General features: G+C 42.1%; 1 protein-coding gene across 10 annotated transcripts in view; it reads left to right on the top strand.

Moving 5' to 3' along the window:
* The window catches only part of tubgcp2.L (tubulin gamma complex associated protein 2 L homeolog), a 221,034-nt gene that overhangs the window by 165,367 nt on the left and 37,563 nt on the right, over nt 1-18,104 (top strand). For all 10 annotated transcript variants that reach the window (XM_018224523.2, XM_018224524.2, XM_041568527.1 and 7 more), the window contains one exon: nt 5,016-5,159. In XM_018224523.2, the coding sequence (XP_018080012.1) occupies nt 5,016-5,159 (144 nt within the window). The remainder of the gene's footprint in view (nt 1-5,015; nt 5,160-18,104) is intronic.

Genomic DNA, 18,104 nt, shown 5'->3' with positions numbered 1-18,104 from the left:
AGACAGATAGCGTCTGGGTAACCTGATTTCGAGCAGATGGAGGCTGGAAAGAAAGTGGAGGAAAAATGGTTGGTACGTGACCAGACAGTAAATGCAGTGCGAACACAGAAGCTGGAGACAGAATCGCTGGTTTAGGAACAAGTAAAGACTGGATGACTGGCACAGAAGCTAAAATCTTAAGTGGTACAGTAGTAGGCCGAGACTGGACATCAAGAGTGGAAGATAGACAAAAGCCAAGTAACTGACTTGCCCTTAAAGTAAAAATTGAGGATATCATGTTCTCCATATCTTTTTTATTCTTCTTGTTGGAAATATCTTCCCAGTCTCTATTTTCAGACTCCTACGTCTGCTTTTCATGCAAATAAGGTCTATAGTAAAACCATAAGATCATTAAAAAGGACATACAAAACCTAGGGAACTAGGCAACAGTAGGTGGAAGAGGCAGGCTTAAAATAATTCGGGAATTATCTGTTACGGAACTCAATGAGTTTGAAGGTGTAAACCATGAAGGACAAGGGGAAGAAGCCATTACAATTAAGTGCAATGCTGTGAAAAGACATATGTCTATGATTTAACCAGGAGAAGTACTGGCCTGGAAGCACAAAGTCCCCCGTTTTACACTGACCATATGCGTAACATAGTCCATCAAGTTCAAAACCTGCCTAACTGCTAGTTAATTCAGAGGAAAGTAAAAAAACCCTTTATGAAGCCTGTCCAATTTGCCTCAGAGGGGGTAAAAATTCCAAATCAGACCAGTCCCTGGATCAGCTTGTACTATATGCTACCTTCCATAAACATGTATTCCCTGACTTGCTAAAAAGCCATCCCCCGTGGGACATTATATTCCGTGGGAGGCAGTGGGTCCTGGCACATTATACTCAGTAGGAGACAGTGGGTCCTGGCACATTATACACAGTGGGAGACAGTGGGTCCTGGCACATTATACACAGTGGGAGACAGTGGGTCCTGGCACATTATACTCAGTGGAAGACAGTGGGTCCTGGCATATTATACTCAGTGGGAGACAGTGGGTCCTGGAAAATTATTCACAGTGGGAGACAGTGGGTCCTGGCACATTATACTCAGTGGGAGACAGTGGGTCCTTACACATTATACACAGTGGGAGACAGTGGGTTCTGGCACATTATACTCAGTGGGAGACAGTGGGTCCTGGCACATTATACTCAGTGGGTCCTGGCACATTATACTCAGTGGAGACAGTGGGTCCTGGCACATTATACTCAGTTGAGACAGTGAGTCCTGGCACATTATACACTGTGGGAGACAGTGGGTCCTGGCACATTATACTCGGTGGGTCCTGGCACATTATACACAGTGGGAGACAGTGGGTCCTGGCACATTATACTCGGTGGGTCCTGGCACATTATACTCGGTGGGTCCTGGCACATTATACTCGGTGGGTCCTGGCACATTATACTCGGTGGGTCCTGGCACATTATACACAGTGGGAGACAGTGGGTCCTGGCACATTGTGCTCAGTGGGAGACAGTGGGTCCTGGCACATTATACTCAGTGGGTCCTGGCACATTATACACAGTGGGAGACAGTGGGTCCTGGCACATTATACATAGTGGGAGACAGTGGGTCCTGGCACATTATACTCATGGGAGACAGTGGATCCTGGCACATTATACACAGTGGGAGATAGTGGGTCCTGGCACATTATGCTCAGTGGGAGACAGTGGGTCCTGGCACATTATACTCAGTGGGTCCTGGCACATAATACACAGTGGGTCCTGGCACATTATACTCAGTGGGAGACAGTGGGTCCTGGCACATTATACTCAGTGGGAGACAGTGGGTCCTGGCACATTATACTCAGTGGGAGACAGTGGGTCTTGGCATATTATACTCAGTGGGTCCTGGCACATTACACTCAGTAGGAGACAGTGGGTCCTGGCACATTATACTCAGTGGGTCCTGGCACATTATACACAGTGGGAGACAATGTGTCCTGGCACATTATACTCAGTGGGAGACAGTGGGTCCTGGCACATTATACTCAGTGGGAGACAGTGGGTCCTGGCACATTATACTCAGTGGGAGACAATGGGTCCTGGCACATTATACTCAGTGGGTCCTGGCACATTATACACAGTGGGAGACAGTGGGTCCTGGCACATTATACTCAGTGGGAGACAGTGGCAGATACAGAGCAAAAAAAAAAAAAAAAAACATTTAATACTTGTTCAAGCTGGTTGAGAAGCTGCTGTCTATAGTACCTGTGAATTGTATGAAAGCTGCAAACATGCCCAGCTGGATGTTCCAATCCAACTGCTTCATATCAGTCTTCCTTCTGCCAAGTCGGTAAAGTTTTCCCAGCCACGCCTACTCTGTACCTGGTTGGTACATTTCACTGTCTGTAAAGTCAGCTGTGCTCTGATTGGACAAGCTACAAACCACATATCAGAGAGCAACTGATCTCTTCAGCATCGTGGTTTGGAGGCGGACCTAAGCAATCAGTCCGTGATTAAAGGAACAGTGCAGTCCCTAACGGAACAGGTTTTTTTTTTTTTTATTTCTTTTCATTTTAGGGGTCAGACAGGTTTGGGGAGGCATAGCCTCCCCTAGCCTTATTGAAAATCCACCTATGTTAACATTTATTATAGTGCTTTTATTTGTTAAATGAACAGTAGCATAAAAAAAAAACACCAAGACAAGTAAAACTTTAAAATTGCAAAGCCTTTATTAAGAAAAACTCCACTTCCTGTCCTGTTCAGAAAAGGCGACATGGCGACCATCCATTGTGCGGCGCTGGATTTCTCCTCCCTGGCTATCTCTCCTGTTGTACTAACAGCACGTGAAGCAGCTGCACCTCGATGTGGAACAGTTGTAGGTGCTGCGTCGGAAGGGTGATCAGCGTGGGCAGCACATCCTTATTCCTTAGGAAGGGGCTCACCTGCAGCAGCCGAGGAGCCCAGCGCAGAACAGAAGGGGGAGCGGATAATCGGAGGCTTTCACTGCACAAGCGGAGCTCCCAGCCTGCCCGATACACCAATAGAAGGGTATCTCTCGCAATCGCAGTGCCGTCCCCCAACTTGCACACAGAGCCAGCTACACAGAGGGGAGCGGCTGGAACTTCGGCAAACAGCGCCCGGCTTTGAGTGACGCAGCAGCCAGTGCCGAATGCTTGGAGCTGATCCTTGTTCTGCGAGACTCTGCATCCCTTTTTTCTCCCACTTACCAGCAGAACCCCTGCTCTGTGACTTGTCACGGCGACCCCGGCCACACTGCGCTGCTGAAAATATATTTAAAAAAAAAAAACCCGAGCATCGGGAGAGGGGGTCTGGCGCCCATCGGATTTTTTCACCGCAAACTGACCTCCGCTGGGCTAGGGGAAGAGGCAGAGAGCTCAGAGCAGAGTTTGTCTCCTACCCAGCTCTTCCCATGGATGAGAACACAAATGCACACAGAGAAGCTGCCGGGGTCACCGTATTTGGAGAAAAGATAATTGACGAAAAAAGAACTCATGCCATACTCCTAGTGCCTTACTTACTGCCAGTTACAGCCCTGTGGCTGGCAGTATCCTAGCACCATTGGCACTTGACAATCTTTTTCACCAAATGGCATGATGCCCTCTTCTCCAGCACAGAGTCTCGCAGAACAAGGATCCGCTCCAAGCATTCGGCACTGGCTGCTCTGTCACTCAAAGCCGGGGCTGTATTTATTTCATAATAAAGGCTTTACAAATTTAAAGTTTTATTTGTCTTGGTGTTTGTTTTCTGATGTATACTAACACATTTTTTTTTCAATTTTTTTGATTTTACTGTTCCTTTAAATTCAGCTTCTGTCCCCACAGACTTGCAGTTTTAAATGCCTGTCCCTTTATTCCTATTAACTTCTTTACTTCTGTATTAGGCCACATAGGGAGGTTCTTAGTGCTTCTATATTTACTTCTTAAGGCAATTAATTGAGAACAGTAACAATGTAATATTTTAAATATCCACCATTTCTATTCTGTGTTTTAGCAGAAAACGTAATGCCCCAATCTATGCTCTGAAGGACAGCACTTAAGGAGCTAAAATGTGCTTTTCTGAAATTCAGGGATTTTGCCCCAGTGTATATTTGTTTTTTGCACCAAACATAAAATGAGATCACATTATGGTCACTATTACCCAGGGGTTCAATGACTTGCACATTTGCTATACATTCAGGGTCAGAGATCGCTAGATCTAGTATAGCATGGTTTCTGGTTGATTCGTCAACAACCTGTACCATAAAATTGTCATGCAACAAGTTTATAAACTTGTTCCTATTAACAGAACTGTTGCTACAGTCAATATCTGGATAATTAAAACCCCCCATTATCATTACTTTCCCCAAACTAGCATCCTTTTCTATTAGCATCAGGAGTTTCACCTCCTTTTCACTTCACATTAGTGGGTCTATATCATACTCCTACAATTAATTTGCTGAACTCTTTACAATAGTAAAGAACTCCACTCATAATGCTTCAGCTCCCTCATTTTCTTAACATTGCCTCCTCCTTTATATTAGCTTTTAAAACATGCCTAACAAATAGAAACAAAGTGTCTATTGTACTGGTTTGCTTTAGCCATTGTTAATTACAAAAAACACCCAAAATATTGACGTCATAGCAATTATGGTAGCCACGTTGATAAAGATTAGCTTTTCAAGCATCTCTTCGCTCCACTCAGTGTCGGACTGCCCCATCGGGATACCAGGAAAACTCCCGGTGGGCCCAGGTGTCAGTGGGCCTTCTTGCTTCTAATCATTTAGCCTATTTCATGGTCATTCCCTATTCCTTTATAGGAAAAAAAAGCTTAATAATGGAAAAGTATAGTAAGTAGATAGAGAGAGAGAGAGAGAGAGAGATATGATATATCCTATACTTGAAATTGCTTTAATGTATTTTTTTGTTTTTTTTGCAAATACATACTGATATTTTAAGGTAATTGCTACTTTTCATATAAAATGTAAATGTGACTGGTACCCTCTACAGCATAGTTCCTTAAATTATAATTTACCTACAGGCCTCAAATATAGATGATGTTTTGAGCCACCATACAAGCTTTTTGGATAATTGCCTGAAGGACTGCATGCTTACCAATCCAGAGTTGCTCAAGATCTTCTCCAAACTCATGTCAGTCTGTGTAATGTTCACAAACTGCTTACAGGTAAGTGAATGCCACACATAGGAGCCACCTAACTGCTCTTACACATTTGCGTGTCTATTGAAATTATGGATTTTTTTTTAAGTTCATAAATTCAACATGTATTTTCCCATAAATATTTGATCTGACATAATTGTCTTATTTAGTCATAATTGTCACATTTAGTGTCATGAACATTTTAGAATATTGTGCAGACGTACTTTATAGCTATTGTAACATAACCGATTGTAACTGAGTATATGTATTCTGTCCTCATTACATGTTACCCTGAGGCAGTGTGTTGTTTGAAATGCAGATAAAGCTCCCCACATTCCAATAAAAGAGACTGAGAGTAGAAGGCAGGCCTGGATTTGTGGAAAGGCCACCAAGGCCTGGGCCTAGGGCGGCAGGATTTTAGGGGATGGCATGCTGCCCAAACGCACCCAAGTTGGTTCAGAAACACTGGGCATGTGCAGAAGATAAAACATTATTTTAAATTTCCTGTGCGCCAATCCCAATTGCTCTGGTCCCAATGATGAAAATTTGCACGAATAAAAGGGAGAGGACGGGGGACCTAGGGGTGCCCGCTATATAAATCCGGCCCTGGTAGAAGGCTGTAGAATATTCGGTATGAGATCTGAAACTGTAACAAATTACAAATGCAGCAGTGTCCCTGAGGTGCTGGCAGCTGTAGTATTTGTTAGTTGTAAATTACAAAAAGAGCACAGTGATTTTTTTGACCACACCCAATTTTGTTGCAACACCACCTAATTACCATGTCCATTTTCCAAAATTAGGTTGATTATGATAGTTTGAACACATTTCTTTGGTTTTTATGTATTGCAATGTTGTTAATGAAGGTGAATTGCCCTTTAAGCTGTAAATCACAGTATCCCCAAGAGACTTTTTTTTATCTTAAATTGTTACAGAAGTATCTAAGTATATATTCTGGGCCAAAAGCCAATTAAATTAGAAACTTTCTTTTTCTGGCTGCTCAGTGCAGGAGATCAAAGAGAGTCAGTAACAAAGAAAAATTCAAAGAGAAATTTCAGTAATAAACCAGGGACTGCGGGTTGAGCTGTCAAAGTCTGGACTGTCCCGCGAAAAACGGGACAGTTAGGTATGCAGTGGAGTCTGATTTCACACAAGGAACTGGGTCATATCTTTGGAGGATGGCGGTTCAAAGGGGTCAAACATGAAATGGTTTGTATAGGTGCACAAAATGACCAGCAGAGGGAGTTCACCACAAATGAGTAAAGAAAATAATGATATGATGCAAGTGTATCACTATTTTAGCTTAAACAGGCTAAAACCAACTAGTTGGGTAGAACATGGATTACATTAGACCCTCTTTCAGCAGTATGGGCCTTCCCTGTATGGAAGGGACAGCTTGCAGATTGTTGAGATAAAGCTCTCCACTGCCAAATTCAATTTAAAGCAACTGGGGTTGAATACTCACAAGATTGAGATTGTTTGAAAAGATGTCAGATACAGTCACAAATGTGGCACCACTGTAGAAATAGCTTGGGGAGATGAAATGTTCTCCTTCTAGGTTGTCAATACCTTACATGGTCCAGATACCCTACAGTAGCCGTGGAACAGATCTAGAATATAGCCTGATTCCCTTGTCAGTACTGCGGTCCCTTTACAAATTAAAACTGACTGTCTCACTCTCCTAGGGGCATGCTGTAACAGACTTGTATATTAGATTTTCTCCAGAACTATTTTTAACATTTCACAAAAAAACATTTTAGGCTCCAAGCTTCGTTCATCCCTCATTGTTCTATAGAATTTAATCTGTCTATCCGTTTTACTTCACATTTCAATAACATTATCTTTCTGTCCTCCGCCTCGCAATGGCTTTTCTGTCTTTTTCAAAACCATCCATCTCAAACTAGCGGCATTATGTTTGTATAATTATGTATATTTATATATACAACCGTCTCCCTACAGGGGTGTGGGTTTTCTTTTCAGTGGGATTATAGGCACCAACAGATCTTTAATGTTCCCTAATTCTTATTCTCACATTCTGGGACATTTGTCCCACATAAACCAATCCACATGGGCATTTTAAGGCATACATAATGCAAATAATTAAAAAACTCCAGTTTTCAGTGGAATTCCAGATAAAAAACAAATATATAACACACAATTTTACCATTAAATCTCAAATCATTCTCTTTTCCAGTGCACACATGAAAATGTTGGCATAACTGGGAGGTAGGTTACTTCCCATTGCGATGTCCTGTGTTTGTATGTAGTATTGCTCTGTTCTAATAATAAAATTTCTTCTGTGTAATACATCCCTTGCTCTTTTGGCATGGATGTATATAATGATTGCACATCAATGCTTTACACAAATGAGGAACCAGTTAATGAAGGTTTCCTTCTTAATAGTCCCAAGTCTAGTAATAAAACTAATGACGCATGGTTCACACATGAGGAAATTCAAAAGAGACTAGAACATGTTAGGATAAACAAAGGTCCAGGACCAGATGGTATTCATCCCAGGGTACTTAGCGCTGTGATTGGCAAACCTCTTTACTTAATTTTTAAGGATTCATTGAGGTCTGGCATAGTGTCGAGAGACTGGCGAATTGCTAATGTGGTCCTGCTATTCAAAAAGGGATCCCGTTCTCAGCCTCAAAACTATAGGCCAGTTAGTCTGACGTCAGTGGTAGGTAAGCTTTTCAAATGGCTAATAAAGCATAAATACTGGACTTCATAGCAAATCATAATATTATGAGTTTGTGCCAGCATGGTTTTATGCTTAATAGATCTTGCCAGACTAACTTAATTTCTTTTTGTGAGAATTCTGGGATGGCAGTGAATGTGATTTACTTTGCTAAAGCATTTGATACAGTGCCACACAGAAGGTTACTGGTTAAATTAAGGAATGTTGGCCTGTAACATAGTATTTGTACCTGGATACAGAACTGGCTAAACGATACACTACAAAGAGTGGTGGTAAACGAAACATTTTCTAATTGGACCAGTGTTGTTAATGGAGTACCACAGGGCTCTGTACCAAGTCCCTTGCTTTTGAACTTATTTTTCTCAGTCGGCCCTACCTGTCAGTGCAAGACGACTGGGGTTAAGTTGCTCCTCCTGGAGGCAGGACAAACTGAATAAACTTTCTCCAATCTCTCTTGTCCCTCTGGCTCCACCGTCTGATCAGTTTTTTCAGTTTGCCCTGCTTGGAGGCAGCAATTCTCCACTCTCTACAAAGAACTCCGCAATCAAGCATTATTTTATTTTCTTTTATCAGCACTACAGAATCTACATTGGATCGGAGCAAGGTTGAGCCCTGGTTTTTATAACTTGTGAGCTCCCAGAAGAGATCCACTTAATCTTAGTTGAGCCCCTTTGTGTGCGCTCCTTTTGATTTATTAAAGACGGCGGGTACACGGACGCAATCCACATTAGCGGAGGCAAGGTAGCAATTCTTGTTTTTGTATTCAGCAATACTCAGTGCTTACACGGAGGTCAGATAAATCATCATGGCTAATCCAAATGGGGAATTATCGTCCTTAACCCTTTCCCTGCCAGCCGTTTTGTCCTAGATGCGAACATCTACTGCCAAGCAGTTTTTAGATATTTTGCACTCTTTCAGTTTAAGGGCCTTTCGTGGAGTGGTCTTTTAGTTTACCCAGGAAAACAATATATTGTTTTTTTCAAGACAGCCTGAACTTTCCAAATATGCAAGAATTTTGGTGTAATTCTACTTCTGTAAAAAAATATAAAATGAAAAAAATCATGTTTCACAAGGAACAATCACATATATCAGAAACATCATTTATTTTATGTACAAGAACACAGCCGATTTGGAAAGGTCTATGTCTCCTGAACGCGGCAATACCAAATATATATAGTTTTATGGAGATTTCTCACTTGTATAGATCAAAATCTACAAGCAGTACACTACCAAATTTCCAAAGCACCGCTCCCCAAACGGCATACTTCTGATTTCAAGGCCAAACATTCCACTAACAGTATGTTTACCCTAGAAAACTACCCATTATTAGAAAGAACAGATTCTGGTGAATCAAAAATGGGTAAATATATCGTTGTACTCCAAACTACCAAGTTGCAATTGTTTCCTAAAATTATAATGTTTTATAGAAATTGGTGAATTTTTTGAAAAATGACCTCAAAGCTTCCAATTTACAGAATCATATCTCCCACACATCATTAGGTATCAATGTAAAACACCCCAAATATGAAAGCCTGGGGTCCACTGAACAGTTTGATGCCCAATATGTGTAGGTGTACCCAAGCATGTGGCATATAGGGGCCCTTAAATGTAGACACCTCATTTGAGCTATCAGTTCTGTAATTCCAGATACTGCAAAATCAACACATTTACATCGTTTGGGTGGGGGGTAAAAGTAGAAAAAAGTAAGTTCACCCCAGAAAACCATATATTTTCGGAAAGTACATTCCCACTAATCTAAATTGGGTATGCATGTCTTTGTATTCCAAAGTACCAAGCCGCAAACCATTCCTAAATTTGGCAATTTTGCTGACATTTCCAAAAATCAGCTCAAAATTTCTACCCTGCAGCATCGTATTACCCACATACTTTTAGGTATCAAGAGAAATCACCCCAAATATGAAAGCCTAGGGTCCTCTGAACAGTTTGATGCCAAATATGTATAGGTGTACCCAAGCACGTGGCATACAGGGGCCCCAAAAGGAAGACCCCCATATGGTCTGTTATTTCAGCTACAGCAAAATCTACACATTTACATCGTTTTGGGGAGGGTCAAAAGTAGAAAAAAGTAAGTTCACCCCAGAAAACCATATATTTTCGGAAAGTACACATTCCCACGAATCTAAATTGGGTATGCATGTCTTTGTACTCCAAAGTACCAAGCCGCAAACCATTCCTAAATTTGGTGATTTTGGCGACATTTCCAAAAATCACCTCAAAATTTCTACCCTGCAACATCGTATTACTCACATAATTTTAGGTATCAAGAGAAATCACCCCAAATATGAAAGCCTAGGGTCCTCTTAACTAGGGTCCTCTGAACAGTTTGATGCCCAATATGCACGTGGCATACAGGGGCCCCAAAAGGAAGACCCCCATATGGTCTGCCATTTCAGGTACTGCAACAGGGGCCCCAAAAGGAAGACCCCCATATGGTCTGCCATTCAGGTACTGCAAAATCAACACATTTACATTGTTTTGGGGGGGGGGGGGCAAAAGTAGAAAAAAGTAAGTTCACCCCAGAAAACCATATATTTTCGGAAAGTACACATTCCCACGAATCTAAATTGGGTATGCATGTCTTTGTACTCCAAAGTACCAAACTGCAAACCATTCCTAAATTTGGTGATTTTGGCGACATTTCCAAAAATCACCTCAAAATTTCTACCCTGCAGCATCGTATTACCCACATACTTTTAGGTATCAAGAGAAATCACCCCAAATATGAAAGCCTAGTGTCCTCTGAACAGTTTGATACCCAATATGTATAGGTGTACCCAAGCACGTGGCATACAGGGGCCCCAAAAGGAAGACCCCTATATGGTCTGCCATTTCAGGTACTGCAACAGGGGCCCCAAAAGGAAGACCCCCATATGGTCTGCCATTTCAGGTACTGCAACAGGGGCCCCAAAAGGAAGACCCCCATATGGTCTGCTATTTCAGGTACTGCAAAATCAACACATTTACATTGTTTTGGGGGGGGGGGGCAAAAGTAGAAAAAAGTAAGTTCACCCCAGAAAAACATATATTTTCGGAAAGTACACATTCCCACGAATCTAAATTGGGTATGCATGTCTTTGTACTACAAAGTACCAAGCCGCAAACCATTCCTAAATTTGGTGATTTTGGCGACATTTCCAAAAAATCACCTCAAAATTTCTACCCTGCAGCATCGTATTACCCACATACTTTTAGGTATCAAGAGAAATCACCCCAAATATCAACACATTTACATCGTTTGGGGGGGGGGGGCAAAAGTAGAAAAAAGTAAGTTCACCCCAGAAAACCATATATTTTCGGAAAGTACACATTCCCACGAATCTAAATTGGGTATGCATGTCTTTGTACTCCAAAGTACCAAACTGCAAACCATTCCTAAATTTGGTGATTTTGGCGACATTTCCAAAAATCACCAAAATTTCTACCCTGCAGCATCGTATTACCCACATACTTTTAGGTATCAAGAGAAATCACCCCAAATATGAAAGCCTAGTGTCCTCTGAACAGTTTGATACCCAATATGTATAGGTGTACCCAAGCATGTGGCATACAAGGGCCCCAAAAGGAAGACCTCCATATGGTCTGCCATTTCAGGTACTGCAAAATCAACATATTTACATAGTTTTGGGGGGGGGGGCAAAAGTAGAAAAAGGTAGGTTCACCCCAGAAAACCATATATTTTCAGAAAGTACAAATTCTCACGAATCAAAATTGGGTATGCATGTCTTTGTACTCCAAAGTACCAAGCCGCAAACCATTCCTAAATTTGGTGATTTTGGGGACATTTCCAAAAATCACCTCAAAATTTCTAACCTGCAGCATCGTATTACGCACATACCTGTACTTGTAGGTATCAAGAGAAATCACCCCGAATAAGAAAGCTTGGGGTCCTCTGAACAGTTTGATGCCCAATATGTATAGGTGTACCCAAGCACGTGGCATACAGGGGCCCCAAAAGGAAGACCCCCATATGGTCTGCCATTTCAGGTACTGCAACAGGGGCCCCAAAAGGAAGACCCCCATATGGTCTGCCATTTCAGGTACTGCAACAGGGGCCCCAAAAGGAAGACCCCCATATGGTCTGCCATTTCAGGTACTGCAACAGGGGCCCCAAAAGGAAGACCCCTATATGGTCTGCCATTCAGGTACTGCAAAATCAACACATTTACATCGTTTTGGGGGGGGGGCAAAAGTAGAAAAAAGTAAGTTCACCCCAGAAAACCATATATTTTCAGAAAGTACACATTCTCACGAATTAAAATTGGTTATGCATGTCTTTGTACTCCAAAGTACCAAGCCACAATCCATTCCTAAATTTGGTGATTTTGGTGACATTTCCAAAAATCACCTCAAAATTTCTAACCTGCAGCATCGTATTACCCACATACTTTTAGGTATCAAGAGAAATTACCCCAAATATGAAAGCCTAGGGTCCTCTGAACAGTTTGATGCCCAATATGTATAGGTGTACCCAAGCACGTGGCATACAGGGCCCCAAAAGGAAGACCCCCATATGGTCTGTCATTTCAGGTACCGCAAAATCAACACATTTACATCGTTTTGGGGGAGGGTCAAAAGTAGAAAAAAGTAAGTTCACCCCAGAAAACCATATATTTTCGGAAAGTACACATTCCCACGAATCTAAATGTCTTTGTACTCCAAAGTACCAAGCCGTAAACCATTCCTAAATTTGGTGATTTTGGCAACATTTCCAAAAATCAGCTCAAAATGTCTACCCTGCAGCATCGTATTACCCACATACTTTTAGGTATCAAGAGAAATCACCCCAAATATGAAAGCCTAGGGTCCACTGAACAGTTTGATGCCCAATATGTCAATATGTATAGGTGAACCCAAGCATGTGGCATACAGGGGCCCCAAAAGGAAGACCCCCATATGGTCTGTTATTTCAGGTACAGCAATATCAACACATTTACATCGTTTTGGGGGGGGGGGAAAAGTAGAAAAAAGTAGGTTCACCCCAGAAAACAATATATTTTCAGAAAGTACACATTCTCTCGAATCAAAATTGGGTATGCATGTCTTTGTACTCCAAAGTACCAAGCCGCAAACCATTCCTAAATTTGGGAACTTGTGTGACATTTCCAAAAATCACCTCAAAATTTCTAACCTGCAGCATCGTATTACACACATACTTTTAGGTATCAAGAGAAATCACCCCGAATAAGAAAGCTTGGGGTCCGCTGAACAGTTTGATGCCCAATATGTATAGGTGTACCAAAGCAGCACGTGGCATACAGGGGCCCCAAAAGGAAGACCCCCCATATGGTCTGTCATTTCAGATACTGCAAAATCAACACATTTACATCGTTTTGGGGGGGGGGGGGGAAATTAGAAAAAAGTAGGTGCACCCCAGAAAACCATATATTTTCGGAAAATACACATTCCCATGAATCTAAATTGGGTATGTATGTCTATGTACTCCAAAGTACCAAGCCACAAACCATTCCTAAATTTGGTGATTTTGGTGACATTTCCAAAAATCACCTAAAAATTTCTACCCTGCAGCATCGTATTTCCCACATACTTTTAGGTATCAATATAAATCACCCCAAATATGAAAGCTTACGGTCCTCTGAACAGTTTGATGCCAAATATGTATAGGTGTACCCGAGCACGTGGCATACAGGGGCCCCAAAAGGAAGACCCCCATATGGTCTGTTATTTCAGGTACTGCAACAGGGGCCCCAAAAGGAAGACCCCCATATGGTCTGCCATTTCAGGTACTGCAACAGGGGCCCCAAAAGGAAGACCCCCATATGGTCTGCCATTTCAGGTACTGCAAAATCAACACATTTACATCGTTTTGGGGGGGGGGCAAAAGTAGAAAAAAGTAAGTTCACCCCAGAAAGCCATATATTTTCAGAAAGTACACATTCTCACGAATCAAAATTGATTATGCATGTCTTTGTACTCCAAAGTACCAAGCCGCAAACCATTCCTAAATTTGGTGATTTTGGGGACATTTCCAAAAATCACCTCAAAATTTCTAACCTGCAGCATCGTATTACGCACATACTTTTAGGTATCAAGAGAAATCACCCCGAATAAGAAAGCTTGGGGTCCTCTGAACAGTTTGATCCCCAATATGTATAGGTGTACCCAAGCACGTGGCATACAGGGACCCCAAAATTAAGACCCCCATATGGTATGTCATTTCAGGTACTGCAAAATCAACACATTTACATCGTTTCGGGGGGGGGGGGCAAAAGTAGAAAAAAGTAGGTTCACCCCAGAAAACGATATATTTTCAGAAAGTACACATTCTCACAAATCAAAATTGGTTATGCATGTCTTTGTACTCCAAAGTACCAAGCCACAAACCATTCCTAAATTTGGTGATTTTGGTGACATTTCCAAAAATCACCTCAAAATTTCTAACCTGCAGCATCGTATTACCCACATACTTTTAGGTATCAAGAGAAATCACCCCAAATATGAAAGCCTAGGGTCCTCTGAACAGTTTGATGCCCAATATGTATAGGTGTACCCAAGCACGTGGCATACAGGGCCCCAAAAGGAAGACCCCCATATGGTCTGTCATTTCAGATACTGCAAAATCAACACATTTTCATCGTTTTGGGGGGGGGGGGCAAAAGTAGAAAAAAGTAGGTTCACCCCAAAAAACCATATATTTTCGGAAAGTACACATTCCCACGAGTCTAAATTGGGTATGCTTGTCTTTGTACTCCAAAGTACCAAGCCGCAACTATTCCTAAATTTGGTGATTTTGGCGACATTTCCAAAAATCACCTCAAAATTTCTACCCTGCAGCATCATATAACCCACATACTTTTAGGTATCAAGAGAAATCACCCCAAATATGAAAGCCTAGGGTCCTCTGAACAGTTTGATGCCCAATATGTATAGGTGTACCCAAGCACGTGGCATACAGGGCCCCAAAAGGAAGACCCCCATATGGTCTGTCATTTCAGGTACCGCAAAATCAACACATTTACATCGTTTTGGGGGGGGCAAAAGTAGAAAAAAGTAAGTTCACCCCAGAAAACCATATATTTTCGGAAAGTACACATTCCCACGAATCTAAATTGGGTATGCATGTCTTTGTACTACAAAGTACCAAGCCGCAAACCATTCCTAAATTTGGTGATTTTGGCGACATTTCCAAAAATCACCTCAAAATTTCTACCCTGCAGCATCGTATTACCCACATACTTTTAGGCATCAAGAGAAATCACCCCAAATATGAAAGCCTAGTGTCCTCTGAACAGTTTGATACCCAATATGTATAGGTGTACCCAAGCATGTGGCATACAAGGGCCCCAAAAGGAAGACCTCCATATGGTCTGTCATTTCAGGTAAAAACCCAAGACATTCCGTGTCTACAAATCCATAGCCAATTATGTTGAAACACAATGGCAACAGCCGGAATGGAAATCAAATATTCCACAACAACATCCACATTAGTAGCAAAGACAGCAAAATATTGGTGTCAAGAGATTTTAAAACAACCACCAGAATCCCCCGAACAATTAACAGCACTACAAAAGATACAGTCAGCCTTATCATTCTTAGAGAGGCAGCTACAGAAACAGCAAAACTCGCCGCCAAAGCTTCTGCAGCATCAATTTCTGCATGCAGAGCATTGTGGCTAAGACAATGGTCCGGGAACACAGTATCCAAACATAAGCTTACATTGCTTAAATTTAACGGAACACAGCTGTTTGGGTCCGAGCTTAAGCAAATAAAAAAAAATCTGATGTCACAGGTGGCAAAGGTGCCTTTCTACCACAAGGCAGGCGATCTCGATGAGACGTTCACAGATGAAATTACCATCACAGATACAATCTCATGGGATAATCCTGGTCATCTTCAACCAGAGAGCAGCAACGATCTCCTAGATCCCAACCACAACATCAGTCAAACAGGAGATTTTGGCAGATGCAGTCTAGACCTAGAAGAATACAATGGCTAAGGGACAGGACTCCTGACTCTCAAGCACTCAGACTCGTGTGGGAGGAAGGCTGGGCGACTTTACAAAGCAATGGAGAGACTCCACAACCGACTCTTGGGTGTTAAACATTTTAGAGCATGGCTACACCATTCCTTTCAACAGAATACCAAGGAAGTACATATTTATAAAGTCTCCCAACCCTTCCAATCCGTCCAAAAACAGAGCTCTCCTCGACATCCTAACAGATCTCCAAAACAACAAGGTCATAATTCCAGTTCCAAAAACCAGGCTTTTTCATGTCCAAAATTGACATCAAAGATGCTTATCTGCATATACCCATCCATCAAGCTCACCAACGTTTCCTAGGGTTTGCAATAGAAAGACAACATTTTCAGTTCTGAGCTCTTACATTTGGATTGACATCCGCGCCGAGAGTCTTCACCAAATTTCTAGGGGCATTACTAGCAACTCTTCAACTAAGAGGTATTCAAGTGACAGCCTGTCTAGACGACCTCATAGTAGTAGCGGACTCCGAAGCAGAAGCCATTCTACACACAAGAAAATGCCTAGACACTCTTCAGCACCACAGTTGGCTGATCAATTACAAAAAGAGTCTACTCAAACCGACACAAGGTTTAGAATTCCTGGGCATGCTCATCAATTCACAAAACAGTACGGCAACCTTACCGCATCCAAAAGCAATTGCACTACAACAGATGGCTCACAAGGTTTTCAATCAACCTCAGTCTTCAGCCTTCGAGGTACTCAGACTCATGGCAGCCAGCATAGAAGCAGTGCCCTTCACACATATTTCACTAAAGACACATCCAATGGGAATTCCTTATATTATGGAACAAAGATCATCAATATCTGAAATGCTACATTAATCGACAGCTACAAAACAGTCTCATATGGTGTACTCAAATATCCAACCTCACCAAGGGCAGAGTTTGGGACTGCCCAGTACAAGAGGTGGTCACAACAGATGGCAGTCGCAGAGGCTGGGGAGCAACGTGACCATCCTGAGTGTGTCAGGGGACATGGTCTCAATAGGAGCAAAAACTCCACATCAATGCACTGGAATTAAAAGCAGTTTACTGTGCACTACTTCACTGGCAAGAGGAGTTACGAGGCAAACACGTCAGAATTCAATCCGACAACAGCACCACAGTCGCATATATCAATCAAGGAGGAACAAGAAGTGCATTAGCACTTCGAGTAATAGTCCGCATTATGTCATGGCCGGAGTCACACCAAGTCACCCTATCGGCCATCTTCATTCCTGTAGTTCAAAACTGAGAAGCGGACTATCTCTATTAAGCCCAGCAGTCTTCCAACAGATCACCTACAGATGGGGCATTCCGGAATTGGATGTTATGGTATCACGGTTCAACACTAAACTTCCTCTTTTCTTTGCAAAGACACAAGACCCCAGAGCGACAGGAGTAGATGCTCACTTGCCCGTGGCAATGTCACCTGGCATATGCATTTCCTCCCATACCTCTCATTCCTCGACTATTACACAAGATAAGACTGGAAAACATGCCAACCATTCTCATTGCCCCATGGTGGCCACACAGAGCATGGTTTGCGGAGCTATTACAGCAGCACAGCCTTGCTCTCTCCCAATGCTCCCAGACCAGGTCACAAGGTCCAGCACTAGCAGACCACATACACCAACTAAGTTTGACGGCGTGGCTCTTGAATACAGCATTTGGAAGAAGGAGGGATTCTCAGAGCAACTATTTCGTACACTATTAGCGGCACGGAAACAGTCTACATCCACAACATATCCTAGAATATGGAAGTGCTTTATCACTAACAAATTTCAGTGGCAATCAATTTTTTCTACTTATATTTTAGATTTTTTACAAGAAGGAGTAGACAAAGGCCTCCGCTTTATGCCACAGACAATGGGCTTTAGTACCAGAGATTAGGCAATTTTTCCAAGCATTAATCCGACTTCGTCCACCAAGACGTGACCCAGTTCCCCCTTGGGACCTTAACTTAGTGCTTAGAGTCCTTCAAAAACCACCTTTTGAACCACTTGGTTTGGTGAATATAAAATTTCTGACTCTAAAAGTAGCATTTTTACTAGCTATCTGTTCGGACCTTGCAGTGCTCTCTCACCAACAACCATGGACTATATTTCACAAAGACAAAGTGGTGCTCCATACAATTCCATCTCATCTTCCAAAAGTTACTTCAGATTCCCATCTCAATCAAGAGATTATACTGCCCTCATTTTGTCCGAAGCCAGAGGGTGCAATAGAAAAGAAATTACCTACACTAGATGCAGTAAGAGCACTAAAATTCTATA

This window comes from Xenopus laevis, chromosome 7L (genome assembly GCF_017654675.1).
Source record: "Xenopus laevis strain J_2021 chromosome 7L, Xenopus_laevis_v10.1, whole genome shotgun sequence".
In the NCBI taxonomy this organism is placed as follows: Eukaryota; Metazoa; Chordata; class Amphibia; order Anura; family Pipidae; genus Xenopus; species Xenopus laevis.
Note: the sequence above shows the minus strand (reverse complement) of the source record. Positions and strands in the feature narration are given on the sequence as shown.